Genomic DNA, 19880 nt, shown 5'->3' with positions numbered 1-19880 from the left:
TTTCTAATAACTCTCTGCAGCCTCTCCCCAGTAAGATCAAAGCTTTATTAGAATTTAAATTCCCCAAAACCAAGAAGCTCATGCGTAGCTTTCTTGGTTCTGTAAATTTTTATGCACGGTTTATCCCGAACCTTACTGATCTTACAGGCATCTTATCCGACTTCCTTAAAAAGTCTGTGAAGGAACCTCTTGAACTTTCCGACGTAGCTCGGGAAAAGTTTAATGAGATTAAAAGTATCTTTTCGAAAGACCCTATACTTAAGATTCCAGATATTAATAAAACATTTTGTTTAAGAACTGATGCCTCCAATACTGGCTTAGGTGCGGTGCTACTACAATACCATGATGGTACTCCCTTCCCTGTATGCTTCCTAAGCCGGAAACTCCTTCCCGCAGAAACGAGATACTCCACCATAGAAAAGGAATGTTTGGCCCTTGTGTGGGGTATCTCCAAACTTAAATTTTATTTGCTGGGAAAAGAATTCATTTTAGAAACGGACCACAAACCTTTGATATACCTAGAAACTTTTAAGGGAACCAACAGTCGCCTCTTGAGGTGGACATTGGCACTCCAGGCTTTTAAGTTCCATATTGTGTATATCAATGGTTCATCCAATTATTTCTCTGACTGGTTAAGTCGTGACAGTCAGTAGAAGATTTGTTGCCTTACGCGACTTCCAAGTGTTAGAACTTTTTCCTCGCCCCTATTTTTCTTATACTCCTTGACTATAAGTCTTGGTATGGGGCAGTGTGAGGGAAATGTTTAATAGATAGAAGTAGCGAGGGAGTATTTAGTAACAATAGTTTGATTCCTGGCTACTTGTTAAGGTAGAGTAAGTCTAGGTCCTGCTATTCCCCCCTTTTTCCCCCACCCCGAAAGTGATAGTTTGATTGCCGGCTGCTTGTTAACGTAGGGTCAGTCTAGCTCCCGCTATCCCTTCCCCTCGCTCTTTCCCCCCCCCCCGCCCCGAAAGGTGACGTGTGGGGCTCCGGCCAAACAGTAATCACTCAACTCACAGCTCCCAACACTACTGTAAGTACATGCCTGCTCATATTCTAGTGGACTTATTGGTTGAAAGCTTCACTTTTGACCAATAATAAACTTAGTCCTTTCAGTCTTGATAGGTTAAATGTTTTAATAATCACCACATCTTTTAGGTATTGTACTTATCATGGAGAGTGATTTCTTAAGCAGTGGGTAACCTGTCTCTCTTTCCAGCTTGGAATGATATATATATATATATATATATATATATATATATATATATATATATATATATATATATATATATATATATATATATATATAATATAGGGAGGTACCACCTCTAGAACTGTCCTAGGGACCCTCATCCTCAGAGAAAAGAATAAACTTGCTTCAGGGAAAACTCAAGGTTCTCCCTGAAGCTGTTTGAGAATTTTCTCCTACCACCCCCTATATTTAATATATATATTTTATTTAAAGACAAAATACATTGACAAAACATTCACAAAGATACAATAGAAAGTAAAACAACATAGGTAACTCAGAGCTACATCTCGAATACTTCGTCCAGCTCCCCGGCGGTGGGCCGCGTGCCCAGAATGCTGCAGGCATTTCCTCTCTGGATCGCAACACTGAGTCTCTGAAAGAGGAAGCTGGTCGCCCTGTGGTCCTTGGTTTCTATGATGAGCTTTTCACCCAGCTCTTTGAGGAACTTTAGAGCACACTTGCCCCATGCTCCAAGGGTCTCCGACCCTATTGGGATGAAGTTATAGCAAGGGGGAAGGTCTTCATATTTGCGGATCTTCTGGGTCTCCCTGTGGCTGGCAGCTCCACCCCCTTCCACTACGGAGTATGGCAAGTAGGTGTCTGCCAATGTGGCGGCACAGGTGTAGTCCCAGGCAATCTGCTTTCCATCCTTCCAAGGTAGCATAGTGGCTCCATCAGGACGCTTTTGACTTCCGTCAGACCTCTGCACTTGGGGTTCCCGTTGAGCTGGGCAACGGGCTGTGGCGAGGCTTCTCTTTATGATGTCATTGACCTCCTCATGCCTGGCATACTTCCCTTCTGCTGTGTGACACACGAGACCATGAAGTCCGAATTGATCAGCTGTCGCCCTGCCGCAAATACACCTATGTTCGGTGAGGATGGGGGCGGCTAGGCGAAGAGCAACACCAATCCGAATGGCCTGTGGGTCTAGTCGAGTGCCCAAGGAGGAATTGGGAACAGCTAACAGGAAATCTCCTGAGTGTGGTGCCTTCACTGCCAGGAGACGAGCTTTGTCCTTTCCTGAGGCGTTGGAGAGCATTGTGTTGGCGATTTTTTCCATGATCGGTTTGTCCCAGTGGGACTGTTTGTGTTCTTTGGGAGGAGCTGGTCTACTGGAGGAATCTGTAAGGGTGTCCCACCGAATCGCTGCTTCAGTAAACCTGGGGTCTTGAGCTCCTACCACGTCTCTCAAGCGTTCGGGAACAATCTTCTTGACTAATGCACTGGAAGCCAAACACGAAGACAGAAAAGCAGGTAAAGCAACATGCGTTGCTTTGCGCACCCCTATACCTCCCAGTCGCACTGGGAGGGTTGCCTGATCCCATTGCTGATCCTCTAGTGACAGGTTCAGTGCCTTCTTAAAGGTTGACCTCAGGTGTGCGTCATATTCGTCGAGTGTTGGGTTGTCAAAAGAGGGTGCACACCTCAGGAAGTAAGTGAGTCTTGGAATAGTAAGGCACCTTGTGAGGAGATACAGAGCATCATGGGCATCAAGATTGCTTATTCTCTCCTCCATTCTCATCAGGTCATTCAATTTGTCCTTGAGGACTGTGTCGATGGCCTGGTGACCCAGCGGTGCTCCCAAGAGGGTACTGTTGGACGGAGTGGTAGTAGAGACTTCTGGGAGGATTCTTCGCACAGCATTGATTATTTCCTGGTTCGCTGTGATGATTTCACACTTGGAGGGATTGAGGATGAGTCCCAAGTCTTCTCCCTGTGTTTTCACCAGTTGTAGGTCCCCTACCAGGGACTCTTCAGTACCTGCCAGAGTGCCATCATCCAGGTACCAGATGTTGAGCTCGCTGCGTAGGCTGGAAGTTAGTTCTCTTACTGCCAAGCAGAAGAGAAGTGGAGCTAGTGGGTCACCCTGCTGAACACCTTCTGATGAGAGAATTTCATGTTCTCCAAACAAAAGAATTGAGGGTTTGCTGTAGCCGGCTGAAATGAAGGGAAAAAGACTGGGGAAGCGATCCCGAACAGCTGGCAAGACAGCATCTCTCTTCACCATATTAAAGGCATTTCTAAAATCAAGTTTGACTACGGCCTTGTCTTCTGGTAGGTCCCTGATGTAGGCCGGACCCCAAAGCCCAGTTGGTGTGGCTGGAGTAAACTGGCAGCTTCTAGGCGAATGTTTCTTACTGCTGCTTTGGCAACGAGATGGTGAAGTGTGTTTCCAACCGCAATGGGTCTGATTCCCCCATCCTTCTTCTTCAACGCACACAGTGAGGCTCCAAAAAAGAAAGGTTTAATTTCTTCTGGGGCTCACCCAGCCAGGCAGTTGTTAACGAAAGTTAACTCGGTGAGAAGAATTGATGCAGATGCACCGAGTACTGGATTTACCATCTCTCTGAGGTGCTGAGGTCGAATTCCAGTGTAACCTCCTGCAGATCCTGCAGGAAATGACACAATCGCCTTATAGACTTTCGATTCTGGCAAAATTAATTGTTCAGTGATGGGGTCTTCCTCAGGGTTGTTGTTGATGGCTATAGTGTCCCTGGTTGGATGCTTGTCTCCTTATTGGATTGCTCCCACTGTGTTACCTTCTTCAATTTCGAATTCCCTGTATATATATATATATATATATATATATATATATATATATATATATATATATATATATATATATATATATATATATATATATATAGATATATATATATATATATATATATGTGTGCATGCATATTTATTTACTTAACAAGTCGGCCGTCTCCCACCGAGGCAGGGTGACACAAAAAAAAATCAACAAAAAGAAAATACTTTCATCATCATTCAACACTTTCACCACACTCACACATAATCATTGTTTTCGCAGAGGTGCTCAGAACACAACAGTTCAGAAGCATATACGTATAAAGATACACAACATATCCCTCCAAACTTCTAATATCCCAATCCCCTCCTTTAGAGTGTAGGCATTGTACTTCCCAAACTCATCCACTAACCTTTGCAATTTTTCTTTAGTATCTCCCATAAGCACAGTATCATCAGCAAAAAGCAACTGTGTCAATTCCCATTTTGTATTTAATTCCCCATAATTTAATCCCACCCCTCTCCTGAACACCATCTTTAAATATATTAAACAACCATGGTGACATTACACATCCCTGTCTAAGACCTACTTTTACCAGGAAGTAGTCTCCCTCTCTTCTACACACCCTAACCTGAGCCTCACTATCCTCATAAAAACTCTTCACAGCATTTAATAACTTACCACCTATTCCATATACGTGCACCATCTGCCATACTGCTCCCCTATCCACTCTATCATATGCCTTTTCTAAATCTATAAATGCAATAAAAACTTCCCTACCTTTATCTAAATACTGTTCACATATATACTTCAATGTATACACTTGATCTACACATCCCCTACCCACTCTGAAACCTCCTTGCTCATCCGCAATCCTACATTCTGTCTTACCTCTAATTCTTTCAATTATAACCTTACCATACACTTTTCCTGGTATACTCAGTAAACTTATTCCTCTATAATTTTTACAGTCTCTTTTGTCCCCCTTCCCTTTATATAAAGGGACTATATATGCTCTCTGCCAATCCCTAGGTACCTTCCCCTCTTTCATACATTTATTAAACAAAAATACCAACCACTCCAACACTATATCCCCCCCTTCTTTTAACATTTCTGTCATGATCCCGTCAGTTCCAACTGCTTTACCCCCTTTCATTCTACGTAATGCCTCACGCACCTCCCCCACACTCATATCCTGTTCTTCTTCACTCCTAAAAGATGGTATACTTCCCTGGCTAGTGCATGAAATTATCGCTTCCCTTTCTTCATCAACACTTAAAAGTTCCTCAAAATATTCTCGCCATCTACCCAAAACCTCCATCTCCCCACCTACTAACCCCCCTACTCTGTTTTTAACTGACAAATCCATTCGTTCTCTAGGCTTTCTTAACTTGTATAACTCACTCCAAATTTTTTTCTTATTTTCATTAAAATTCCTTGACAGTGCCTCTCCCACTCTATCATCTGCTCTCCTTTTGCACTCTCTCACCACTCTCTTCACCTTTCTTTTAGTCTCTGTTATGCAGGGTTCTGCATGACATCGTAATGTACATATAGTGGAGAAGTGTGCCATAATAGTATGAATATTATAGTTGTAAAGAATAATTTTATAATTGATAATGTGCATTTGGGGGTACTGTAAAGTACTCAAACTGTAATTATAAAGAAATTCTGTTAATGATTTATTTTCCAAGGATGTTTGGGTACGCGGAGTAAGCGTGGTTTGGGGGGAGTCACGTGACGTTAGCATGGTGTGTAGAGGCTGGTGTCGGAGATGCTGTTTATTTAAGATAAGTTTGTAGTTGTGCACTCATTTTGTTTATCTAACTCAAGCCATAGGCTCTCATATGGATTACCTGTATGTTCATCCAGGCTCTGACATGGTCAGGGTGCTGTGGGAGTGAGGAAATAAGAAATGAGGTTGGAAGTGGAGTAATGTGGGCCTGGCGCTGACGAGGCATAGTGGTTGGTGGCTGGACCTCAAGCCAGCTGTTGCTTGTGTACCCTCATTTGGGCGTTTAGGATTAAGGTGTTTCTGTTATGTTATGTTATGTTGACTAAATAGATATATTTTCGGGATTTTTGCAGCGGCAGCGGGTGGCAACAGGAACTCTTGTCACTCTATTTTTACTTCTACCTGAGGTTCCCAGCAGCCCAGTGATGACCTAATCAAGACCCAGCATAACACTAACATGTGTGGATACCCAGAATGATATAAAGCAACTGCAGAAATCACCCAAAAGTTCACAAATTACCAACTAATAGGACTCGTTCTAGCAACTTCTACCCCGCTGCCACTGAAGTGATACTCCACAACATTCACCCAACACCCATCGCCTACTATTCACCCGAAGCCACAGCCAATGGACAAGGGTCAGAACAATAAAAGAAGATCCAGTAACCAGCTAAGGACTCCTAACATCAAAGGTGAGAGCAGTAATAGCACGAGGAAAACTTGTGGTACTGCCAGCCAGGACACAACCCTCATCACCCACCGACATCACCACAACACACGACAGACGACAACAAACATGGCCACCGCTACACTCCAAGATAACTCCTTCCCAGTATTTGATGTCAAGAAGATCACCGACCCAGAAATAGCTAAACTCCTTATGATTCAGAACCAAACGATCACCAAACTAACTCAAGAAATGCAGGAACTAAAGGCTAGCAATGCAGATTACCTCAACAAGATCACTGCTCTAGAACATAAACTAGACACTCTAGAACAACAAAGCAACACCCACACCCGGTCCCTAGACACCATCAACACTTTAAAAGACCAAGTCACCCTACTTACTACCAACATTACAGAGGAAAGATCAAGAGTGGACCAACAACTTGCAAATGTCATAATCAACTTCCAAGACCATAATGACCAACAGCAGCTATCTGACGCTGTTGTAGTTAACAGCAAACATCTCCCACCCACAGTCACCCAAGAGACCTGCATGGAGACCACCCTACAGCTTATCAAGGACCACCTTCGCCTTAACATAAGTAGTGATGAATTAAAGGATTGCAAACTGATGGGCTATCATGCAGGTAAAAAAACAGTGCTGTTAAAATTCCAAAATAGCTTACAAAGAAACAACCTACTAAAAACATCTATTACTATGAAAACTGATGTTTACGTCAATGAGTGCCTTACCAAAATGAGACAAAACCTTCTTTATCGGCTAAGAAAACTGCGCTATGCCCAAAAAATCCACCAGTGCTTTGTGAGGGATGGAAAAATAGCAGTTAGGAAACAGCCCACTGGAAAGAGATACTTCATCTCCACAGAACATGACCTTACAACATTCCTAAGTGAGGCTGGACTAACAGAATCAGAGTAAAGTGCAGATAATACCCATAGTCCACCGTTAGTGTTATATTGTCATATTGTCATAAGTTTGTGCCCCCCTAAAATTCTAATACTCCAACTACTTTTAATTGTCATTGTTGTACTCAACGACCATTCTACCTCATAATCTTAATTGTATTAAATATCTACAGAATCTATCTCCTTTATTACAACTTACCACATCACTGTTCCATCTTATTCTTTTATAAACTAACCATAACTTGTCTTCAATAATTCTACCTCACTTTAAAAAATACTCAATTGCCCAATTTTATTCTAAATCCCTATTATTGCCCAATTTTACTTTAAACTATATTGATCAAACTTATTGTAAACTCCTTTATTGACCATTTTTATTCCATACTTTTTTAACCTAGTATTTTCAACTACAACTTTTATATCATCCTATCTACCATCTTACTAGCATATTATAACCAAGTCATTGACATTTTTATTTTTATCAATTCTTTTGTTTTTATTATTATTTTGCTACCTTAATTTTATCCTGTCAATTTAAATCTAATTATACTCTAATTCTTGTAAACAACTTATATAAGACCTTAGTGCAATTACAATTGAGAGTCTTGTTCCTTCATTATATTATTAGATTAATCACAGTTTTACTCTAGCTCATTCTAGCTCAATACATAGTCAATACCAAATTCACTATACTAGACCATAGTGCAATTACTAGTGAGAGACTGGTGCTATTTGTAATTTGTATTTTTATATTATTAGACTAAAGTTGTTGTACTATAGCTCTTTCTAGTCAATACATAGTCAATACCATATTCACTATATTAGAACATAGTGCAATTACTAGTGAGAGACTGGTGCTAATTTGTATTTTTTAATTTGTATTTTTATATTATTAGATTAAATTCAGTTGTACCATAGCTCGTTCTACCTCAAGACCAAATTCACTATATTAGACCATAGTGCAATTACTAGTGAGAGACTAGTGCTATTTTTAATTTGTACTTTTATATTATTAGATTAAACCTATTGTACTTTAGCTCACTCTAGCTCAAAACATAGACTCCACAAAAGTCATTATTAGACCTTAGTGCAATTACAAGTGAGAGTCTTGTTCTATTTTTAATTTGTATTTTTATATTACTAGTTTATACCTAGTTGTACTTTAGTTCATTCCAGCACAACACACAGACAACATCAACTTCATTATGTGTAGTAGTGACTATACCCTACATGACCAAAATACTCTAGCTATATACTTGTCCAAACTTCCAACCACTACAGATATCAGTAGTAGAACTCAACACACAACTCAGGATATAAATAACCATAATTTTAAACCTAGAAGATGATTGATCACGTTGACCCTGATCTAAACCTCCATAATCTGACACCCAATCAAAACCTATTGGAAAGTAACTGCCTTTATTACACAGCATCACAAGCCACCACTATCCTAAACAATGCTAAAAGTCTATCAGTACTTAACTACAACATCAGGTCCTTAAGCAAACACTATGATGACCTCCTAGCACTCCTTGAATCACTAAAGACACCCTTCTCCTGCATTATTCTTACTGAGACCTGGCTTAAGCAGGACACAATAGATATCTACCCTCTACCAGGATACACAGCAATTCACAACTGCAGAACAAACCAAGTTGGGGGTGGTATTGCAATCTATTACTCTAACCAATTATCTTGTCTTAGCACCACTTGCTTTAGTGATGAATATGGGGAATACATTTTTGCTAATTTTACTGTAAAAAACCTTAAGACGCCTATAACAATCGGTGCCATTTACCGGATACCTCACACAAACATCCCAAATTTCAGTGAGAAATTAAAGTCACTAATAACAAACAGACAAATGAATAAGCACCACCTTCTCTTAGCTGGAGACTTCAACATCAACCTTGGCTTACTAGATGATCAGCCTGTAACTGATTTCATCAACAATATGAACAACACACTTCTCATACCAACAATAACTAAACCAACCAGGCTCACTGAGACAAGTGCAACCATAATAGACCACATATGGACCAATATACTAGCCCCCCTTAAATCAGGGATAATCACAGATAGCACTACAGACCACTACCCTACCTTCCTCCTGACAAACATTAGTAAACCACCACTTGAATACAACAAAGTCTCATTTAGACTCCATGACGAGGCCTCAGTAAGGAAGTTCACAGCTGACCTAGAGACTGTTGATTGGCCTACAGAATTCTCCAAGGCCAATGGTATTGATGACTGGACAGACATCTTTCTTAACAAATTACTTAGACTATACAACAAACATTGTCCTATAAAAACAAAACAGATCACAAACAAACGGCTTGGTTGCCCATGGCTAACCAGCACCATTCTGAAATCCATTGACAAGAAACACCAATATGAAAAGCAATATAGACAGGGCTTAATACACAAAGATATTCTTAAACACTATTCATCAGCTCTCACCAAAGTAATAAAAAAAGCCAAACAACTATACTACTCCAGTAGATTCACAGACACTAGAGGAGATATAAAAAAGACCTGGAAAACACTCTCTCAGATTCTAGGGACCCACAAACTGAGAAAAACCAAGAATATTGTCCTAACTAAACCTAATGAAACACCACTACATCCCACTGACACAGCTAACAAGATAAACGACTTCTTCTCAAACATAGGATCTAATCTCGCCAGTAAAATCCCACATACCAATGCCCATGCCGGGGACTACCTAGATGGAAATTTCCCTAATTCCTTCTATCTTGCACCAACTGAGCCCACGGAAGTCATTGAGATCATAAAGTCACTTAAAAATAACTCGGGGAATCTGTCTCATGTCCCACCATTACTGTACAAGCGAGCGGCCCATGTCCTTTCGCATGCTATTTCATTACTTTTTAACAAGTCAATAGAGACTAGCACCTTCCCGAAACTACTCAAGATGGCAAGGGTTACACCAATACATAAAGGTGGTGACCCTACAGACTTAAACAACTATAGGCCAATATCTAACTTACCATTGCTATCCAAAATCTTTGAGAAACTCGTGCACAGGAGACTGTATTCATTTATAACGGCTCAAAACATACTCAACCCCTGCCAGTTTGGATTCAGGAAAAATAAAAGCACTAATGATGCAATCATAAAAATGCTAGATCTGCTTTACACAGCATTGGAAAATAAGGAATATCCACTAGGAATTTTTATTGACCTAAGAAAAGCTTTTGACACAGTAAACCACGAAATCCTACTCCACAAACTTGACCACTACGGTATAAGAGGCCATGCGCTTGCTTATTTCAAATCTTACATTACTAATAGGTATCAGTACGTCACCATTAAAGACACAGCATCAGCAACACGGCCACTTGATACTGGAGTTCCGCAGGGAAGTGTCCTTGGTCCCCTGCTCTTCCTCATATACATCAATGACCTTCCAAACGTATCCCAACACCTGAAACCCATTCTCTTTGCTGATGACACGACTTATGTCATCTCTCACCCTAATCTTGCCACCCTCAACACCATTGTGAATGAGGAGCTGATTAAAATATCGACTTGGATGACAGCCAATAAACTTACGCTTAACACTGACAAAACTTACTATATTATGTTTGGTAGCAGAGCAGGAGATGCACAAATTAACATTAAGATTGACAACACTCTAATTACCAGAAATAATGGGGGAAAATTCCTAGGCTTATACCTTGACAACAACCTGAATTTCAGCACCCATATCCAGCATATAGCCAAAAAAGTATCCAAAACGGTTGGGATCCTCTCCAAGATACGATACTACGTGCCGCAAAATGCCCTTCTCACACTATACCACTCACTTATTTATCCATACCTCACCTATGCTATTTGTGCTTGGGGATCAACTGCAGCAACACACCTAAAGCCAATAATAACCCAACAAAAAGCTGCAGTAAGAATAATCACTAAATCCCATCCCTGGCAGCACACCCCCCCCACTCTTCAAAGATCTAAACTTACTCCCAGTTCAGTACATCCACACTTACTACTGTGCAATCTATATCTACAGGGCCTTAAACTCTAATATCAACCTTGACCTAAAACGCTTTCTTGATAGTTGTGACAGAACCCACAGGCATAACACCAGACACAAACATCTCTACGACATTCCCCGTGTCCGACTAAACCTTTACAAAAATTCAATGTATGTCAAAGGCCCTAAAATCTGGAATACCCTACCTGAGAACTCTAGAACTGCAGACACATTCATCACCTTCAAAACTACCATTAGAAAACATCTTATCTCCCTGATACACCCCGTCAACTAACTACACGAATACCACCTGGTGGTTCACACTTACACTCGCTCACTCATTTGACCATAAACAGAAATATTAATCTCAGTCTTAAAATAATGAATCCTGTGATACTCCAATACTGAAACTATATACTGTGCCAAAACAAAAGCATTCACATTGCTAAACTCACAAACTAGTATTTAGTCACTTAGCCATAATACCAACTTACCTCATAATTTGTAATATTTTACAATTAAGAATAAAACTAAGTATGCCCGAAATGCCTAGCCATGCTAAGCGTTCTAGTGGTACACTCTGTAATCTCAATTTTACTACATGTTAAACCAAACAATAACCAATTTTCTGTAAACTCAGCATTGTAATCCTTATAGAGAATAAACTTTGAATTTGAACTTCCTCCTCCCTTAGTTTATACACTTTCACCCCCTCTTGCTTGTTGTTGTCATTTTCCTCTTTTCCTATCTACCTCTTACTCTAACTGTAGCTACAACTAAATAATGATCCGATATATCAGTTGCCCCTCTATAAACGTATACATCATGGAGCCTACCCATCAACCATTTATCCACCAATTCATAATCTAACAAACTACTTTCATTACGTGCTATTTCATACCTTGTATATTTATTTATCCTCTTCTTCAAAAAATATGTATTACTTATTACCAAACCTCTTTCTACACATAGCTCAATTAAAGGCCCGCTGAGCTGTATAGCCCTTGTGGCTTAGCGCTTCTTTTTGATTATAATCATTAAAGGCTCCCCATTTTCATTTACCCCTGGCACCCCAAATTTACCAACTACTCTCTCCACAACATTTTTGCCCACTTTAGCATTGAAATCCCCAGCCACCATTACTCTCACACTTGGTTCAAAACTCCCCACGCATTCACTCAACATTTCCCAAAATCTCTCTCTCTCTCTCCTCTATACTTCTCTCTTCTCCAGGTGCATATACGCTTACTGTAACCCACTTTTCACATCCAACCTTTACTTTGCTCCACATAATCCTTGAATTAATATATTTGTAGTCCCTCTTTTCCTGCCATAACTTATCCTTCAACATTATTGCTACTCCTTCTTTAGCTCTAACTCTGTTTGAAACCCATGACCTAATCCCATTTATTCCTCTCCACTGAAACTCTTCCACCCCCTTCGGATTTGTTTCACTTAAAGTCAGGACATCCAGCTTCTTCTTATTCATAACATCCACAATCATCTCTTTCTTATCATTTGCACAACATCCACGCACATTCAGACTTCCCACTTTGACAATTTTTTCTTATTTATTTTTAGTAATTATTACAGTAAAAGGGGTTACTAGCCCATTCTTCCCGGCATTTTAGTTGACTTTTATTACACGCATGGCTTACAGAGGAAAGATATATACATGTACATGGCAAAGCAAAAGTAAGAAACATCCGCCTATAAGCTGCCACTTTACTCCAGCCACACCAACTGGGCTTTGGGGCCTCTCAAGGCAGTGAAGCTGCAGCTCATGCGGCAAGGACCTACATCAGGGACCTACCAGAAGACAAGCCATAGTCAAACTTGATTTCAGAAATGCCTTTAATATGGCGAAGAGAGATGTGGTTTTGTTGGCTGTTCGGGATCGGGTCCCCAGTCTTTTTCCCTTCATTTCTGCTGGCTACAGCAGAATATGAAATTCACTCATCAGAGGGTGTTCAGCAGGGTGATCCACTCGCTCATCTTCTCTTCTGCTTGGCAGTATGAGAACTAACTTCCAGCCTATGCAGCGAGCTCAGCATCTGGCACCTGGATGATGGCACTCTGACAGGTACTGAAGAGTCCCAGTTAGAGAACCTACAACTGGTGAAGACACGGGGAGAGCTATGGGACTCACCCTCAATTCCTCCAAATGTGAAATCATCACAACGAACCAGGAAATTATCAATGCTGTACGAACAATCCTCCCGGAAGTCTCTACCTCAGTACCCTCTTGGGAGCACCTCTGGGTCACCAGGCCATCGACAAGATCCTTAAGGACAAACAGAATGCCCTGAAGAGAATGGAGGAGAGAATAAGCGAGCTTGATGCCCATGATGCCCTCTATCTCCTCACAAGATGTCTTACTATGCCAGGACTCACTTCCTGAGGTGCACCCTCTTTTGACAACCCATCACACGGTGAATATGACACACCTGAGATCAGCCTTTCAGAAGGCACTGAATATGTCACTAGCGGATCGGCAATGGTATCAGGCAACCCTCCCAGTGCGACTGGGAGGTATAGGGGTGCGCAGAGCAACTCATGCAGCTTTACCTGCATTTCTGTCTTCGTGTTTCGCTCCCAATGGATTAGTCAAGAAGATTGTCCTCCTAAGCTTGAGAGACGCGGTAAGAGCTCAAGACCTAACGTTCACTGAAGCAGGCTTGAGGTGGGACACCCTTGCAGACTCCTCCAGTAGACCAGCTCCTCCCGAAGAGCACAAACAGTCCCACTGGGACAAACCGATCATGGAAAAAATCACTAACATAATACTCACCAACGCTTCAGAAAAGGACAAACCTCGTCTCCTAAAGGTGAAGGCACCACACTCAGGAGATTTCCTTCTAGCTGTTCCCAATTTCTCCCTGGGCACTCGACTCGACCCACAGGCCATTCGGACTGGTGTTGCTCTTCACTTAGCCGCCTCCATCCTCACTGAACATAGGTGTATTTGCGGAAGGGCGACGGCTGATCAATTCGGACTTCATGGTCTCGTGTGTCGCACTTCAGAAGGGAAGTATACCAGACATGAGGAGGTAAACGACATCACAAAGAGAAGCCTCGCCACAGCCCGTTGCCCAGCCCAACCGGAACCCCAACTGCAGAGGTCTGACGGAAGTCAAAAAGCGTGTTGATGGAGCCACTATGCTACCATAGAAGGATGGAAAGCAGATTGCTTGGGACTACACCTGTGCAGTCACAGTGGCAGACACCTACTTGCCATACTCCGAAGCTGAAGGGGGTAAAGCTGCCAGCCACAGGGAGACCCAGAAGACCCGCAAATATGAAGGCCTTCCCCCTTGTTATAACTTCATTCCCAATAGGGTCGGAAACCCTTGGAGCATGGGGAAAGTGTGCTATAAAGTTCCTCAAAGAGCTGGGTGAAAAACTCATCATAGAAACCAAGGACCACATGGCGGCCAGCCTCCTCTTTCTGAGACTCAGTGTTGCGATCCAGAGGGTGAGTGCCTGCAGCATTCTGGGCACGTTGCCCACCGCCGTGTAGCTGGATGAAGCATCTGAGATGTAGCTCTGAGTTGTTATCTATGTTGCTTTGTTCTTTATTGCATTTTTATCAATGTATTTTGTTAATGTATTTTGTCTTTTAATAAAATTTATGTAAAATATAGGGGGTGGTAGGAGAAAATTATCAAACAGCATCAGGAAGAACCTTGAGTTTTCCCTGAAGCAAGTTTATTCTTTTCTCTGAGGATGAGGGTCCCCAGGACGGTTAGGAACTATGTAGTGTTGCAAGGATAACAACATATAGCAGGGGAAAAAATTCTCTCTGAGGCAGGGCAGAAGTGTAAATTGTTGGGTCACATTGCATTGTTGGTGTCGTCCGCTTCTCATTCACGTCCACCCATCACTTCCCTTCCTATATGAGGATGGGAGGGAGGAACAGTAGAAGTTTACAGAAAGCTACTTACGAAATAATAATTGTGGAAGTCGGCCCAAAGTGTCATTTTAATCAGCATCAACTAACCTAGTGACGCACTGAATAATTGCACCTAAGAAGAAAATACACCCACATACTCAGGATTTATGAAAATTTAGAACATTAAACTAATGAGGTGTATTGTGTGTCACCCTGTACGTCCGAGAATGTTCCAGAAAGTGTTGTGTGTCACCCTGTACGTCCGAGAATGTTCCGGAAAGTGTTGTGTGTCACCCTGTACGTCCGAGAATGTTCCAGAAAGTGTTGTGTGTCACCCTGTACGTCCGAGAATGTTCCGGAAAGTGTTATCCATAAAGATTCCTACATATTTACCTGGAGAGAGCTCCGGGGGTCAACGCCTCCGCGGCCCGGTCTGTGACCAGGCCTCATGGTGGATCAGAGCCTGATCAACCAGGCTGTTACTGCTGGCTGCACGCAATCCAACGTACGATCCACAGCCCGGCTAGTCAGGAACCGACTTTAGGTGCTTGTCCAGTGCCAGCTTGAAGACTGCCAGGGGTCTATTGGTAATCCCCCTTATGTATGCTGGGAGGCAGCTGAACAGTCTCGGGCCCCTGACACTTATTGTATTGTCTCTTAACGTGCTAGTGACACCCCTGCTTTTCATTGGGGGGATGTTGCATCGTCTGTCAAGTCTTTTGCTTTCGTTGTGAGTAATTTTCGTGTGCAAGTTCGGTACTAGTCCCTCTAGGATTTTCAAGGTGTATATTATCATGTATCTCTCTCGCTCAAGCACTCCCAGTAATTGAGGTGTTTTATCTTCGTTATGCGTGCCATGAAGGTTCTCTGTACATTTTCTAGGTCAGCAATTTCACCTGCCTTGAAAGGTGCTGTTAGTGTGCAGCAATATTCCAGCCTATATAGAACTAGCTACCTGAACAGTGTCATCATGGGCTTGGCATCCCTAGTTTTGAAGGTTCTCATTATCCATCCTGTCATTTTTCTAGCAGATGCGATTGATACAATGTTGTGATCCTTGAAGGTGAGATCCTCCGACATGATCACTCCCAGGTCTTTGACGTTGGTTTTTCGCTCAATTTTGTGGAAGGAATTTTTGTACGCTGATGAAGTTTTAATTTCCTCATGTTTACCATATCGGAGTAATTGAAATTTCTCATCGTTGAACTTCATATTGTTTTCTGCAGCCCACTGAAAGATTTGATTGATGTCCGCCTGGAGCCTTGCAGTGTCTGCAATGGAAGACACTCATGCAGATTCGGGTCTCATCTGCAATGGAAGACACGGTGCTGTGGCTGACATCCTTGTCTCTGTCAGATATGAGGATGAGAAACAAGATGGGAGCGAGTACTGTGCCTTGTGGAACAGAGCTTAGCATACCTTTGACTAATCTTTTCGACATATCACTACAAACTGGCATAGTGCCTGATAAGTAGAAAATGGCAAATGTAATACCTTTTTACAAGGCAGGTGACAGGTCCTTGTCTTCGAACTATAGACCAATAAGCCTTACCTCCATAATGGGAAAATTTATGGAATTAATAATTGCCCAAGCAATTCGTAGCCATCTTGACAGGCACAGATTGATTAATGAATCTCAACACGGTTTTACAAAGGGGCGTTCCTGTCTTACGAATTTACTAACTTTTTTCACTAAGGTGTTTGAGGAGGTAGATCATGGTAATGAATATGATATTGTGTATATGGACTTCACTAAGGCTTTCGATAAAGTTCCACACCAGAGGCTATTGAGGAAACTTAGGGCACACGGAATAGGAGGAGAAATTTTTTCCTGGGTAGAGGCATGGCTGACAAATAGACAGCAGAGAGTTTGCATAAATGGGGAGAAATCAGAATGGGGGCACGTCACAAGCGGTGTTCCTCAGGGGTCAGTGTTGGGCCCGTTGTTGTTCACAATTTACATAAACGATATAGATTAGGAAATAAATAGCGACATAAGCTTATATGCTGATGACACCAAAATAGGCCGTCCAATTAATTCTAATGAGGACATTAGGGCACTCCAGGATGATTTGAATAGACTGACGCAATGGTCGGAGAAGTGGCAGATGCAGTTTAATATTGACAAATGCAAAGTTCTAAATGTTGGACAGTTAAATAACCATGCCACATATAAACTAAATAATGTAGATCTTAATACTACTTATTGCGAAAAGGATTTAGAAGTTCTGCTTAGCAGTAATCTAAAACCAAGACAACAGTGCATTAGTGTTCGCAATAAAGCTAACAGAATTCTTTGCTTCATATCTAGAAGTATAAATAATAGAATTCCTCTGGTTGTTCTTCAACTCTATATATCCTTGGTTAGGCCTCATTTAGACTATGCTGCTCAGTTCTGGTCACCGTATTACAGAATGGATATAAATGCTCTGGAAAACGTACAGAGGAGGATGACAAAGATGATCCCATGTATCAGAAATCTTCCTTATGAGGATAGACTGAGGCCCTGAATCTGCACTCTCTAGAAAGGCGTAGAATTAGGGGGGATATGATTGAGGTGTATAAATAGAAGACAGGAATAAATAAAGGGGATGTAAATAACGTGCTGAAAATATCTAGCCTAGACAGGACTCGTAGCAATGGTTTTAAGTTGGAAAAATTCAGATTCATGAGGGATATAGGAAAGCACTGGTTTGGTAATAGAGTTGTGGATGACTGGAACAAACTCCCAAGTGCAGTTATTGAGGCTAAAACGTTATGTAGTTTTAAAAATAGGTTAGGTAAATACATGAGTAGGTGTGGGTGGGTGTGAGTTGGACCTGATTAGCTTGTGCTACTAGGTCAGTTGTCGTGTTCCTTCCTTAAGTGAATATGGCCTGCCCTGACTAGGTTGGGGCATTGGCTTAATCCGGTAGGAGACTTGGACCTGCCTTTCATGGGCCAGTAAGCCTGCTGCAGTGTTCCTTCTTTCTTACGTTCTTATGTTCTTATGAGCTTTTCACAGTAGCCGCCTCAGACTTTACTCTGTTGACTACTACTCTTTGTGTTCTGTTTGTGAGGAAATTATAGACCCATCTACGAACTTTTCCTATTATTCCTTTAACACACATTTTGTGTGCTATTACGCCATGGTCACACTTGTCGAAGGCTTTTGCAAAGTCTGTATATATTACATCTGCAATCTTTTTGTCTTATAGTATATCTAGGACCTTGTCGTAGTGATCCAGTAGCCGAGACAGACAGTAGCGACATGCTCTAAACCCATGTTGCCCTGGGAAACATGGGTTTAGAGCATGGTATCTAGATGGGTGGCAATCTTTCTTCTTAGGACCCTTTCAAAGATTTTTATGGTATGGGATGTTAGTGCTATCGGTCTGTAGTTCTTTGCTATTGCTTTACTGCCCCCTTTGTTGAGTGGGGCTATGTCTGTTGTTTTTAGTAACTGTGGAACGACCCCCGTGTCCATGCTCCCTTTCCATAGGATGGTAAAAGCTCGTGACAAGGGCTTCTTGCAGTTCTTGATAAACACGGAGCTCCACGAGTTTGGCCCTGGGGCAGAGTACATGGGCATGTCATTTATCGCCTGTTCGAAGTCATTTGGGGTCAGGATAATATCAGATAGGCTAGCTAAAAACTGAGTCATATTGGGACTTGAGTGGTTCACTCATTTCCTTGCTGTCATCTGTGTATGACCCATCTTGTTTAAGATGGGGCCCAATACTGGATGTTGTTCTCGACTTTTATTTGGCATAAGAAAAGGAATACTTTGGGTTTCTTTCGATTTCATTTATGGCTTTTAGTTCTTCCCGCGACTCCTGACTCCTACAAGATTTCTTTAGCTTAAGTTCGATGTTTGCTATTTCTCTGACCAGTGACTCCCTACGCATTTCAGATATATTGGCCTCTTTTAGCCGCTCTGTTATTCTTTTCCTTCGCCTGTAAAGGGAGCGCCTGTCTCTTTCCATTTTACATCTACTCCTCCTTTCTCTTAAAGGAATAAGCCTTGAGCATACATCGAGTGCCACCAAGTTAATTTGTTCAAGGCATAAGTTGGGGTCTGTGTTGCTTAGTCTATCTTCCCAGTTTATATCGTTTAGGACTTGATTTACTTGGTCCCACTTTATGTTCTTGTTATTGAAGTTGAATTTGGTGAAGGCTCCCTCCTGACTAATCTCATTTTGTCGGTCTGGGGTTCCGCGCATGCATGTCTGAACCTCGATTATGTTGTGATCTGAGTATATTGTTTTTGATATGGTGACATTTCGTATCAGATCATCATTGTTAGTGAAAATGAGGTCTAGTGTATTCTCCAGTCTAATAGGCTCTATTATTTGCAGGTTTAAGTTGAATTTTGTGCAGAGATTTAAAAGCTCGTGTGAGTGTGTGAGTTATCGTCAGAGCTGCCTTCTGGTTTTATCACTGCAGCCTACCTTAAAAAACAATATATTCTACCTTCATAAATAAGGAATAAAAAAAATATTAAAAAATCGTGTGACTGAAGCTGCTACATAAACGAAGACTCACCAAGAATATCCTGCTGGGGAAGCCACTTGCTGATCATCACGTTGTCAGGGACGTCCTCCAGCTCTTCCTCGTATTTCCAGATGACTCGCTGTGGCAGCCTGCGGAAAGCCTGGATGAAGAGGTCGCGGTACTGGACTGGCATTGTGGTACTGCGAGCAACAGATCCCAAACTGAAGTAAATTACGCCAGAAGATCCCGCTCCTGTGATCCACGATTCTAATTCCTTAAAAAATAAGTGTGTTTTATTATATTTTAGGCAGAGAATTACACAATGAAAGCTAGGTCAGAAGAGCAAGACAACTGACCTGAGTCTGTGAAGAAAGAACTATGGCTCATTGACAG

The 19880-nt window shown here is 41.7% G+C and overlaps 1 protein-coding gene across 8 annotated transcripts in view; it reads right to left on the bottom strand.

Moving 5' to 3' along the window:
* Nucleotides 1-19880, bottom strand: part of LOC128703110 (UDP-glycosyltransferase UGT5) — a 442390-nt gene that overhangs the window by 18863 nt on the left and 403647 nt on the right. For all 8 annotated transcript variants that reach the window (XM_070103478.1, XM_070103477.1, XM_070103481.1 and 5 more), the window contains exon 6: nucleotides 19539-19761. In XM_070103478.1, coding sequence (XP_069959579.1) covers nucleotides 19539-19761 — 223 coding nt within the window. The remainder of the gene's footprint in view (nucleotides 1-19538; nucleotides 19762-19880) is intronic.

Source organism: Cherax quadricarinatus, chromosome 85 (assembly GCF_038502225.1).
Source record: "Cherax quadricarinatus isolate ZL_2023a chromosome 85, ASM3850222v1, whole genome shotgun sequence".
NCBI lineage: Eukaryota > Metazoa > Arthropoda > Malacostraca > Decapoda > Parastacidae > Cherax > Cherax quadricarinatus.
Note: the sequence above shows the minus strand (reverse complement) of the source record. Positions and strands in the feature narration are given on the sequence as shown.